The sequence below is a fragment of the Scardinius erythrophthalmus genome (genome assembly GCF_964197995.2).
Source record: "Scardinius erythrophthalmus genome assembly, chromosome: 17".
Lineage (NCBI taxonomy): Eukaryota > Metazoa > Chordata > Actinopteri > Cypriniformes > Leuciscidae > Scardinius > Scardinius erythrophthalmus.
The window spans coordinates 28,771,846-28,784,507 of NC_138237.1; the positions used below are offsets into that span (position 1 = coordinate 28,771,846).

Here is a 12,662-nt window from a genome sequence, read left to right on the forward strand (position 1 = left end):
CCACTCTTTAGTTAAATGTCTTTGGTGAACACATTATTTATTATGATCTGTTGCTTGAATAGACAATGATTGTATTAAACATGATTTTTTTTTTTTTTTTTTTTTTTTTGTGTGTGTGTGTGTGGCTGGTTTGATTTATTTTGCTTTGTCTGATGTAACTGTGCAGTGCACCCTAATAATAAATACAGTTTTCACTGAAAGTTTGTTGTCTATAGGTCACATTTAGTCCAGGGATGTGATTTTTCCGGATTAATCCGGAATTCCGGATTTTCCGACCTGAAAATGTGACCTACGTGAATCATGCAGATCTGTAAAAAAAAAAAAAAAAAAATGGGGGCCGGGGGGTAATCTCACAGCCGTCACCATGGTAACCCGGGACGGAACCACAATCGCCGCGAATCGCGGCCACACCGGGCGGCACGTCAACATGGTTACAGATGGCAGAGAGATGCAATCTTTCCGCGCCCAGCGAGTGCTTGAAGTGCGTCAGAAACAGAGCGCGCGCGCGATCAGTTGTTGGTAATTTGTTGTGTAGTGTGCGCGATGCCGCATCCAATGTAGACAGCATTGCTTTTGTTTGAGGGCGCTTAACACACAGGCTCGTAGAAACGGGCCTGGCAGCTCGCGCCAGTTCTAGACGCGGTGAAAGTTTCCTGATTGTGACGGATGGCCGAATTTACATGACACATTATAAATGAGCATTATAGTCTGCGATAGATACAGTGCCAAAAAGAAGAGAAGAGGATAAAAGGGGACAAAGACAGAGGTAAAGTGATGTAGTGAATGAACAGTTTATCTAATTGCATAGTCTATATAATTTCATGGCAGTTATTTACTTAATGTTAGCAGTTGTTCTGAGTTCCCCAGAGGCTTCAGACTGTGTGAGTTTGTGACAATCATGTCAGTTTTAAGACACATTTTTTATTATCACTTTTTTATTAATGTTTTACTCTACAGTTGTGCAGTTTTGGGGTGAATACAGTGCAGGCCAAAAGTTTGGAAACATTACTATTTGTTTTTGAAAGAAGTTTCTTCTGCTCATCAAGCCTGCATTTATTTGATCAAAAATACAGATTATTTTTTTTTATATTGTGATATATTATTACAATTTAAAATAATTGGTTTTCAATTTATTATACTTTAAATTATAATTTATTTCTGTGAAGCAAAGCTGAATTTTCAGGATCATTACTCCAGTCTTCAGCCAGTGACAGCCGGTCTATCACATGATCCTTTAGAAATCATTCTAATATTCTGATTTATTATGAGTGTTGGAAACAGTTCTGCTGCCTAATATATTTGATGAATAAAAAGGTTAAAAAGAACTGCATTTATTCATTTATCCAAATATTTTCTAATATAAATCTTCTTTACTATCACTTTTTATCAATTTAACACATCCTTGCTGAATAAAAGTATTGATTTATTTCAAAAAAGAAAGAAAAAAAAAATCTGAACCCAAATCACTGACCAGTAGTGTATATTGTTGTTACAAAATATTTCTATTTTTTTAAAAAAATTCTTCTTCTTTTTTTTTTTTTTAAAATTTTATAACTTTTTATTCATCAAAGTATCCTAAAAGTATCACAGGTTAGGTTATTAAAAAATATTAAGCAGCAGAACTGTTTCCAACTTTGATAATGAATCATCATATTAGAATGATTTCTAAAGGACTGGAGTAATGATCCTGAAAATTCAGCTTTGCATCACAGAAAAAAAAATATAATTTAAATTATAGTCTAAAAATGGAAATCCAATTATTTTAAATTATTTTAAATTGTTGATGGCGCACTGTTGATGGCGTGGATTAGACACTTGACTTGGCTTTGATTTCCACTGCGACACATCCACCAAATAAGTTGTCATTTGTCATACTGTACAAAAAAAGTTGCATGTTGCACAACTAGCTGTAAAATAAATCAAAATATATTTTTTTGTTCAAATAAGTTGTTATGGGTCCTGCTTTACTATCCATATAGATCTGCCACCAGTTTGATCGGCGGGATGGGGGGGGGGGGTCTTAGTATATTTTCCTGCTTTTTTGTCCTTAGCCAATCACATGCCTGTTAGTCCCATTGAGGCATAGGACCAAGCAAAATTATTGAACAGCATCATCATACTGTTCTATGTTGTGTTTGAACGTTTTATATATACAGTGAGGAAAATAAGTATTTGAACACCCTGCTATTTTGCAAGTTCTCCCACTTAGAAATCATGGAGGGGTCTGAAATTGTCATCGTCGGTGCATGTCCTCTGTGAGAGACAAAATCTAAAAAAAAAAAATCCAGAAATCACAATGTATGATTTTTTTAACTATTTATTTGTATGATACAGCTGCAAATAAGTATTTGAACACCTGAGAAAATCAATGTTAATATTTGGTACAGTAGCCTTTGTTTGCAATTACAGAGGTCAGACGTTTCCTGTAGTTTTTCACCAGGTTTGCACACACTGCAGGAGGGATTTTGGCCCACTCCTCCACACAGATCTTCTCTAGATCAGTCAGGTTTCTGGGCTGTCGCTGAGAAACACGGAGTTTGAGCTCCCTCCAAAGATTCTCTATTGGGTTCAGGTCTGGAGACTGGCTAGGCCACGCCAGAACCTTGATATGCTTCTTACAGAGCCACTCCTTGGTTATCCTGGCTGTGTGCTTCGGGTCATTGTCATGTTGGAAGACCCAGCCTCGACCCATCTTCAATGCTCTAACTGAGGGAAGGAGGTTGTTCCCCAAAATCTCGCAATACATGGCCCCGGTCATCCTCTCCTTAATACAGTGCAGTCGCCCTGTCCCATGTGCAGAAAAACACCCCCAAAGCATGATGCTACCACCCCCATGCTTCACAGTAGGGATGGTGTTCTTGGGATGGTACTCATCATTCTTCTTCCTCCAAACACGTTTAGTGGAATTATGACCAAAAAGTTCTATTTTGGTCTCATCTGACCACATGACTTTCTCCCATGACTCCTCTGGATCATCCAAATGGTCATTGGCAAACTTAAGACGGGCCTTGACATGTGCTGGTTTAAGCAGGGGAACCTTCCGTGCCATGCATGATTTCAAACCATGACGTCTTAGTGTATTACCAACAGTAACCTTGGAAACGGTGGTCCCAGCTCTTTTCGGGTCATTGACCAGCTCCTCCAGTGTAGTTCTGGGCTGATTTCTCACCTTTCTTAGGATCATTGAGACCCCACGAGGTGAGATCTTGCATGGAGCCCCAGTCCGAGGGAGATTGACAGTCATGTTTAGCTTCTTCCATTTTCTAATGATTGCTCCAACAGTGGACCTTTTTTCACCAAGCTGCTTGGCAATTTCCCCGTAGCCCTTTCCAGCCTTGTGGAGGTGTACAATTTTGTCTCTAGTGTCTTTGGACAGCTCTTTGGTCTTGGCCATGTTAGTAGTTGGATTCTTACTGATTGTACGGGGTGGACAGGTGTCTTTATGCAGCTAACGACCTCAAACAGGTGCATCTAATTTAGGATAATAAATGGAGTGGAGGTGGACATTTTAAAGGCAGACTAACAGGTCTTTGAGGGTCAGAATTCTAGCTGATAGACAGGTGTTCAAATACTTATTTGCAGCTGTATCATACAAATAAATAGTTAAAAAATCATATATTGTGATTTCTGGATTTTTTTTTTTTTTGATTATGTCTCTCACAGTGGACATGCACCTACGATGACAATTTCAGACCCCTCCATGATTTCCAAGTGGGAGAACTTGCAATATAGCAGGGTGTTCAAATACTTATTTTCCTCACTGTATATATATATATATATATATATATATATATATATATATATATATATATATATATATACACACACACATATATTGCAAAGGTTTTGGGACGTCTGCCTTTACATGCACATGAACTTTAATGACATCCCATTCCTAATCCGTAGGGTTTAATATGGAGTTGGCCCACCCTTTGCAGCTAAAACAGCTTCAACTCTTCTGGGAAGACTTTCTACAAGGTTTAGGAGTGTGTTTATTGACATTTTTTACCATTCTTCAAGAAGCGCATTTGTGAGGTCAGGCACTGATGTTGGATGAGATGGATGGCTCTCAGTCACCGCTCTAATTCATCCCAAAGGAGTTCTCTATCGGGTTGAGGCCAGGACTCTGCAGGACAGTCAAGTTCCTCCACACCAAACTCACTCATCCATGTCTTTATGGACCTTGCTTTGTGCACTGGTGCGCAGTCATGTCGGAACAAGAAGAGGCCATACCCAAACTGTTCCCACAAAGTTGGGAGCATGAAATTTTCCAAAATGTCTTGGTATGCTGAAGCATTAAGAGTTCCTTTCACTGGAACTAAGGGGCCCAACCCCTGAAAAACAAGCCCACACCATAATCCCCCCTCCACCAAACTTTACACCACCAAACTTTACAGGCAAGTACCATTTTCCTGGCAACCGCCAAACCCAGACTCGTCCATCGAATTGCCAGACAGAGAAGTGTGATTCGCCACTGCAGAGAACAAGTCTCCACTGCTCTAGAGTCCAGTGGCGGCGTGCTTTACTGCATCTGACGCTTTGCATTGCACTTAGTGATACGAGGCTTGGATGCAGCAGCTCAGCCATGGAAACCCATTCCACAAAGCTCTCTACACACTGTTCTTGAGCTAATCTGAAGGCCACATGAAGTTTGAAGTTTGCACACAAGGTTTGGAGGTCTGTAGCTATTGACTCTGCAGAAAGTTGGCAACTTCTGCGCACTGTGCGCCTCAGCATGCGCTGACCCCTCTCTGTGATTTTACGTGGCCTACCACTTCGTGGCTGTGCTGCTGTTGTTCCCAATTGCTTCCACTTTGTTATAAGACCACTAACAGTTGACCGTAGAATATTTATTAGTGAGGAAATTTCATGAATGGACTTATTGCACAGGTGGCAACCTATCAAGGTACCACGCTTGAATTCACTGAGATCCTGAGAGTGACCCATTCTTTCACAAATAGAGTCATTTGATTAAAAAAAAAAGTGTGATGCATTTTTCAATGATATTATGAGATCATCATAGTGTTGCAATCAGGCATGGAAGAAACATTGCACCTCCATGCCAAGGGTTGAACAGTTTGGCCACCTGCCCAGATCTTTAACCATCAGACTTACACCTACATGCATTCAAAGGTATTTTCTTTGAAAATTTTACATTCATGAATATAACATATTGCAAGAAATCGTAATAAGTTAAACATGAAAAGGGTCATTTCACCAAAGAGCACATATTTTTGGCTGATACAAAAGTTTGGGGATAAATTCCTTTCTATAATGTTTGAAAAGTCAAACAAAAACACATTGTAATAAATACAGTTCCAACAATTTTTTTATTATCACTTGACACTTTATTATCACTTTGATAGATATATATATATAAAAAAAAAAAGACAGTTGACGGTAGCAATTGACCTCCATAATAGCCTATTGTTTTTCCTACTGTGGAAGTCAATTGCTACCGTCAAATGTCTGGTTACCAACATTCTTCAAAATATCTTCTTTTGTGTTCAGCTGCATAAGAAAGAAACTCATACAGGTTTGGAACAACTTAAGGGTGAGTAAATGATGACAGAATTTCCATTTTAGTGTGAACTGTCCCTTTAATACATGTGCCAATCCTTTTTTCCACAGTGTACAGGTGGGCCTCCCTGTTGCTCCTTTCAGATATTTGAGCTTAGGGAGGAGTGATTGAGAAAACACGCCTCTTCTCATTTATACAACATTACTGGAGAAACTTCAGGAGTCGGTCAGCGGCGCGTACACGGGCTTCGCAAACTTCACACACACGTTAATATCAATGATCATTCTTTTTTAATTTTCTGGACTTACACAACCGCAGAAATGACTCTACCATACTCTCAAAGCGTGAGGACAATGAAAACCGTGACCGTCGCGGAACCGAGCACACAGACTGTCTTGACATCCTCTCCTGTCGGGATAAACGACGGTTCGACGACTTATCGCACGCTAACCCTCGCTGGATCTCAGCTGCAACCAACCTCTCCTGTCGGGATAAACGACGGTTCGACGACTTATCGCACGGTAACCCTCGCTGGATCTCAGCTGCAACAAACCTCTCCTGTCGGGATAAGCGAAGGAACGACTTACCGCACGGTAACTCTTGCTGGGTCTCAACAACTACAGCCCGTCCAGTACATTAACAACCAAATGCAGGGGAACGTGATGTACGGAGGCGCGCGTTACCTGGTGCCCGTGCAGCAGCAGCAGCGGCCCGCGGAGTACGTGTACCTGAGTCAGGCGCCGGCGACGCGCGTCATGCAACAAGTGTACGTTCAGAACGCTCAACCCATGAGCGTCAGCAGCGTCGACGAGACCGACTACAGACAAGTTGTGAGTGTTTATTTATGCTTCTAACTTTTCCTTTTGCCTCACAGTAGTATCTAAATATCATTTACTACTACTCAATCTAGCTATATAGGAGTCCAGGTAGTTGGGAAAAGTGGAGAAAATTGACAAAAGATGCTGCTGATGCTGTCGTGTCGATACAGCTGTATTTAATGTCAGCAGCAGCACATAGTTCAAAAGTTTTAGGTTTCTTTAGAGCCCCCTAAGATCAGAAATTGCAATTTAAGGCGAGACACGGCAGGCAAAAACATCGATTTTCATGCAGTGGTCAATTTTGAGATTTTGGGCTAGTTTACTCCTTCAATATGTGTTCTTTCAAGCTGCTATAAAGAAAACGTTGAAAATATACATTAAGATGTTTATTTTATTACATTTTGTTTACTTGCGGCTTTAAGTTTCTCCCGAATTTACCAGGAAGTTAGCATTACAATACGACGCGCCGAGCTCCGTCTGTTTACTGAAGTCTGTCATGACCGGTATCACCGTGAAGCTCTGAGTCTCCTGCACAACGCTATGTAACCCAAATATGGGCATTTCCTTTCTATCAGTAACCAATCGTGAATGTCCAAAGGGGGATTTAAAGCTACAACGATTTCTCATTTAGAGCTATTTAAATCTTTAACTGCCGTTTTCTCAAAATGAGTTTTTGTCATTCTCCAGTAGAAACATCTCAGCCTATGTAGCACCTATGTACACCAAACTTTCCAGTTATACACTTAGCAGTATTCTGAAGATATTTTCAGAGGGATTTGTTAATAAATCATTCCTGGCCTGATTTATGTGACATTTTAATCAAAAAAATATGGCGAAAATCTATGTTTTATGGCTATGGACAGTATATTTTGATTTTATAGGTAATGAAAGTATATATCCTGAAATCCCTCTGAGTTTTTATTTTCATCTTGTGTGTAAACAAAATGAAAAAATAATTTTTCACCTGGCTTTATCATATGTTCAGATCTATCTACCGAAAATATATGCAAAATCGTGCATATTTAATGAGATAATGCCTAATTTGCATAATTAAACATACAAATTTCTAAAACTTGTAATACATTTTTTTTATATACTTGTGAAAGTAATCAACTGAGGAAGTTTCATGGTGATATCTATTATTTTTAATTTTTACCCTATTCACCTGTAGTGTCTCGCCTTAAAATAATAAACAGAGCAATTCCAAGAGGGTCCTCACACCATCGGTGCTCGGGCCCTAATGAATGTGCTAATGCAGTTTCCAAACTTAGATATTTTTAATATTTTCTAATTTTTGTTCATCCATTGAAAACCTAGGAAATCAATAATCAATTGCTTTAGGCTATATGATGACAGATTTCAATGTAGGCGTATATATATATATATGTATTCAAGAGTCAATGTATTTGTGTTATTACAATGGGCTAATTTTGTTGCAATAGCACAAGTCTTTTTTATTTTATTTTTTATCAAAGTAAGTAAACAGTTAGCACTAAAATAAGAACAAATAAACAAATGACAAAGGATAGCACAAATAAATACAACAGAATAAAGACGCTTTCACTTTAAGACCTGACTCAGGTATCCAGTATACACCTGCTTTCTTTCTGAACTGTTTACATTCACTTAGGAGATTGTGCTTGTGTAAATACTTGGCAAGAAAGACATTGTGGCATTATTATTATTTATTTATTCTTTTGAGTATTTGTCCGTTTAAGCGTGTTTGGCACTTGCAAACTTTATGAGAGCTTTATGTGCCTGCTTTGAATGTGAGCGCAAATGAAAAATTAAAATGATGAAAATGAAAAAACTTTGCATTTTACTATCCATTTGTGTGTGGTCTTTGCTATCATTAGAGACATTAGAGATTGGTGGTGTATATGTTAAATGCTACACATTTTAGCAATTTAAAAATGTTTGAAGGATTTTTATACGGCAACCCTGCTCTCACCAGACGCAGCACCCCAGTTGGGAATCACTGTACTAATGTAACGGAGGCCAGAGCTAGGGCTGGGCGATATATCGCATGACATTGTTATGCGCATCTCGTCAGTAAAGCCGGTTCCTTGATTAGCAGTAAATCGCCATCACCTGCTTTCAGATGGAGCGGCATTTACTACACAGAGCCGTAGTTCACTGACAAGCTGAGCCATATCGCATTAATTATCGCAGGCGATACGTCCGTGATAATTAATGCGATATGGCTCAGCTTGTAAGTATCTGCTCAATATCTAAATTTAGCTTGCACCGAAGTTATAAGTTATAACATAGTTTGCTAACATTGTCAGCAAGTTCGAGGCGCATTACGATAGCAGCAGCACATGCAGCATATTTCCCGAATTTAAGAATGATTAAACATGGACTTACCTGCAAGTGATGCACGGGCATCATCTCGCAGTTTCTTTTTCTTTTTTTTCTCAGATCCTGACTCCTGCTGTCTTTTCAGGGCCATTTCCAAAAAAGATGCCTACTGTCTGTCTGTCAAACTTCGTCAGGCGCCCGCGCGAACGCGTCCTTCGCATTTGCAAAGGCGCCCGAGCGAACAACCGGCACGGACCATCAAACGGGAGGCGGGGGGCGGTACTTTCTAGACTAGAGCAATTACATTAGCTTGTTCCCCCTTTTTTGTTACATATACATGGCTAAAATGTGCCTAATAATATTTCTATAGGCTAATGAAATAATATCGGCATTTCATTAGGCTATTTTTGGTGCCCCCTCAGCACTTGGTGCGTGATGCGCGTGGTGGGAGCGGCGGCGCTGAAGCTATGTTATGTGACTTCAAAATTGTTCAATTACCAAAATTGTAATAATGAGAAAGTCAGGCTACTGTATGCAGTGAAATGTCATAGTAGCTTGAAGCATCAACTACTGAAACTCAAACCGAAAATAGTTAGCAAGCAAAAATGGAAAGTGACAGTGCCATAATTTAACATGAATCAACGTCGACATGGCTTTTCAGAAATACGTTTTAGTTTGCATAGCATCACATTTTAGTTCACAACATTGTTTTTTTGTGAGTTATAATAGCTCCTACATTTTACCGTATCTGATTATAATAGCAATTAGAGCTGTGCGAATCGCAATTTTGATTTTGGCTTCCAACGATTATGAAAACAAGATAGTCGAGGTAAAACGATCATTGTGGCGCTGCCACTTTCAGACGGAGCGCTTTCGTTCCAGCGTTAAGCCAAACTTAACATCCAGATCAGCCGAATAAGTGAGTGTTGTAAAATGCAGTCTACTGTTGCTAAACTAAGGGACGTGCCTAATATTAAACAGTGTCATTAAAAAGAATTAAGCCGCTGTGTTCCCCAGACGGCTTTCCGTGCTCGTGCCCCAAGACGGAGCAGAACGCGCATAAGCAAAGTATACTGTATGATTCGGATTAGCGATCTCAATGCCTACTTACTAAAGTATCCTCGTAAACACAGTCATTTATGTCTTGGCTCTTAAGTGAATGTCAACAGTTGAGAAAGAAAACGAGTGCGTAACTGTATATTGGATCCGTGCATTCGGCCTTATGCCAGGCTCACACATCACATACATATTCCCTTTGCAGTGCGTATACAGTACGTATTGCAGTACGTAGCCTATGCAGTGCAGAAGCAGCACGGTCTCTTGTGCTTTCACATATGACACGTTTGCAGTGTGCAACTGATATGCGGCTGTATACCACAAACACAGCATTTATTCATTATTTTTATTTTAAATACAAAATTTGTTACTGAAAAATGCTTTTTTCAGCATTGTGATTCTCTTTGTACACAGTACAGTTGCACAATAATTTCATCGACGTATTCACATTTAAACGCCCTAAATTTGAACGATGTATTATTCAACTAATCACTTCTAGATTTATATATCAAGTTGCTCAAGCAAGTGGTAAAACATTTAAACATATAGCCTACTTTTCTTATTAAAATCACAAACATTTTAAACTAAAACTTACAATTGACAAAAGATCCGACTCTCATACCTATCTGTTGTATTTAATTCTTCATATAAGAAATGTGGGTCATAAAGAACTTGTTTTTTCTTAAATTAATAACTTTTGTAGCTTTAATAAGGATTCATCTAAATTGAATGTATCCAGGGAAGACTACGAGGTGTTATTTTACATTTGATTACTTTTACTTAGCTACATTAGTAACCTAGTATTAGTTTTTGCTGAAGTAGCCCATCGATAATTGTGAGATTTTACTGATATCTAAAATTACTGGTATCATGAAATAAGACCCACTAATAATCATAATTATGCATTTTGCCATACTCAACCAGCCCGAATAGCAATCATTGCGTGTAATGTCAGTGTTGCCAAACTTTTGTAACATTATTTTAAAGCAGTTGTTTTCAAGAAGGCATATAGAGTGCTGCAGCAATGACATATTTAATTGTTTAAGTCAGCATCACACTGGTTCCTATAGAAGCTTTTTTCACAATATTTATTGTGAAATTTCATAAAGCTTTCGTTAACTCTTTCCATCTTTTTTTTTTCTTGAAAGATTGAGCTAGAATAGCTTGCAAGAGTTATAAACACATCAAGTCTGTGAAAGTGGACTAGTGAATAGATGAGTTTACCTGTTTGTCTTGAAAACCTCAATGTCCCAACAACCTCTATAGTTCCATTTAGCCACTTGTTGGCAACCACCTTCTTCAAGACAAGTAGAAGCTATAAAAAATCACAAGGAGGCTTTAGATGTATTTAATGGTGTAGAATGAAACGTACAAATATCTTGAGCTTGTGTTAAGCACATATGCTTCAACTGATAGAGGAACAAAAGTTTAGGAGGTGCAGAATTATAATAAATTTGTAGCAACAAGTTTTTTTAAGTTTGGACTTTACGTTCAGAAGATACAGGTCTGAAGGTTTCTGTTAAGTTTTTCAAATATGGGCTACTCTCACAAAATGTCATTGGTTTGACACATCACAATTATTTTGATAACTTATTGTCATGACAGTCCTTAGATGATCCCCATCAAATTTGTGTGACAATCGAACCAGTTATCTAGGACAAATTTAACAAAGTTAATCTTTATACCAGTATAGTCTCAAAGAATTCTGTCGTTCCGAAGTTATTGGCAAAAATGTAAAAAAAATTGCCCGCCCAATCGGCCCAACAACAGTTTCCGATAAACGGATGAAGGTTTCTGCGCGTTCGTTTTTTTCAGCGTGGCAAAGTAATTTAATTCCAATTAAACTTTTATCTGACTCCATTTTATCACAATCTCGAATTTAGATTAGAATGCCGATTGGTAATCGGCTATTTAAATAATAGTTTACGCATTTGATTTAATCTATTTAACTCTTTATTTAAATTACACCCATTCATCCGGATTCCTATGACGCTTTGAGTCTTGAACCAGCCAGGTATACGATCTCATAATCACAAACTCGTCAGTCTTGGTCATTAGACCGAGCTGATTGACTAATATTCTAGACGGCCGTACTCTACTTGCTCATTCTAGAATATATTATTTAGGCCCCATAGATCTGAACACACTTAATTACGGTAAGATTATATCTAACCAGAGGCCACGACCATTAACAAGCTGACCAACTTAACTACTTCTAACAGTAACGTTGTATAATCATGCCATGGTTTCCCACGTACACTTAGTTAGAATAATATGACGATAGTAAGAGATTGAGGCTCACTCCATTTAGATTGGTCTAACACACTGTTGTTCTAAACAGAAAACCCATTATTAGCCTCTACAGTCTAAGTATACATGACTAATGCCAATGTGTTAGTCGGAGCTCTAAAACTTCAGTCGGTGTGCTCCTCTGCTCCACCTAAGCTGTATTTTAGTCCGTTACCAATGATACCAAACACGACTGTTAATTAACTTGCATTGACTTAGAACATCATAACAATATATATAATCTTTCTAAGTGAACCGAGTGAAGAGAAGAATGTGTAAAGGGAAGGAAATGGGGAGAAGGAACAAATGTGAAGGAAGGACGGGAGGGAAAAAAATCTTTCCCGCAACTTCTCCCTGTGGGCGTGTGGAGACAAATGCCAGTATGTGTGTCCATATCTCAGGAGATCAAAGTAGCTGAGGTTCTGTTTGTCTTACAGGGTCAGTGCATGTCAATTCATGAGCATTATTAATGTTTTGATGTGAATAAGGGAAAGTAGGGGTTAGCTGACAATGGCCACATTGGCTACGCTATTTCACAGTAACTAAGTGGTTTTGAGTTGCACACACGCAAAAATAAAAACATGTATCTCTATGTTGGTTTCAAACATCTATAAATGTGAATTCTGTCTTCCAATCTAAAATACAATTATATCCTAACATGTCCTGCTATTGGTCAG

General features: G+C 38.6%; 1 protein-coding gene across 1 annotated transcript in view; it reads left to right on the plus strand.

The window, feature by feature from the left end:
• Window positions 1-5,696: 5,696 nt before the first annotated feature.
• pof1b (POF1B actin binding protein) overlaps window positions 5,697-12,662 on the plus strand; it is a 30,585-nt gene continuing 23,619 nt past the window's right edge. The window contains exon 1 of the mRNA XM_081390310.1: window positions 5,697-6,351. Within this exon, the coding sequence (XP_081246436.1) occupies window positions 5,842-6,351 (510 nt within the window). The 5' untranslated portion in view covers window positions 5,697-5,841. The remainder of the gene's footprint in view (window positions 6,352-12,662) is intronic.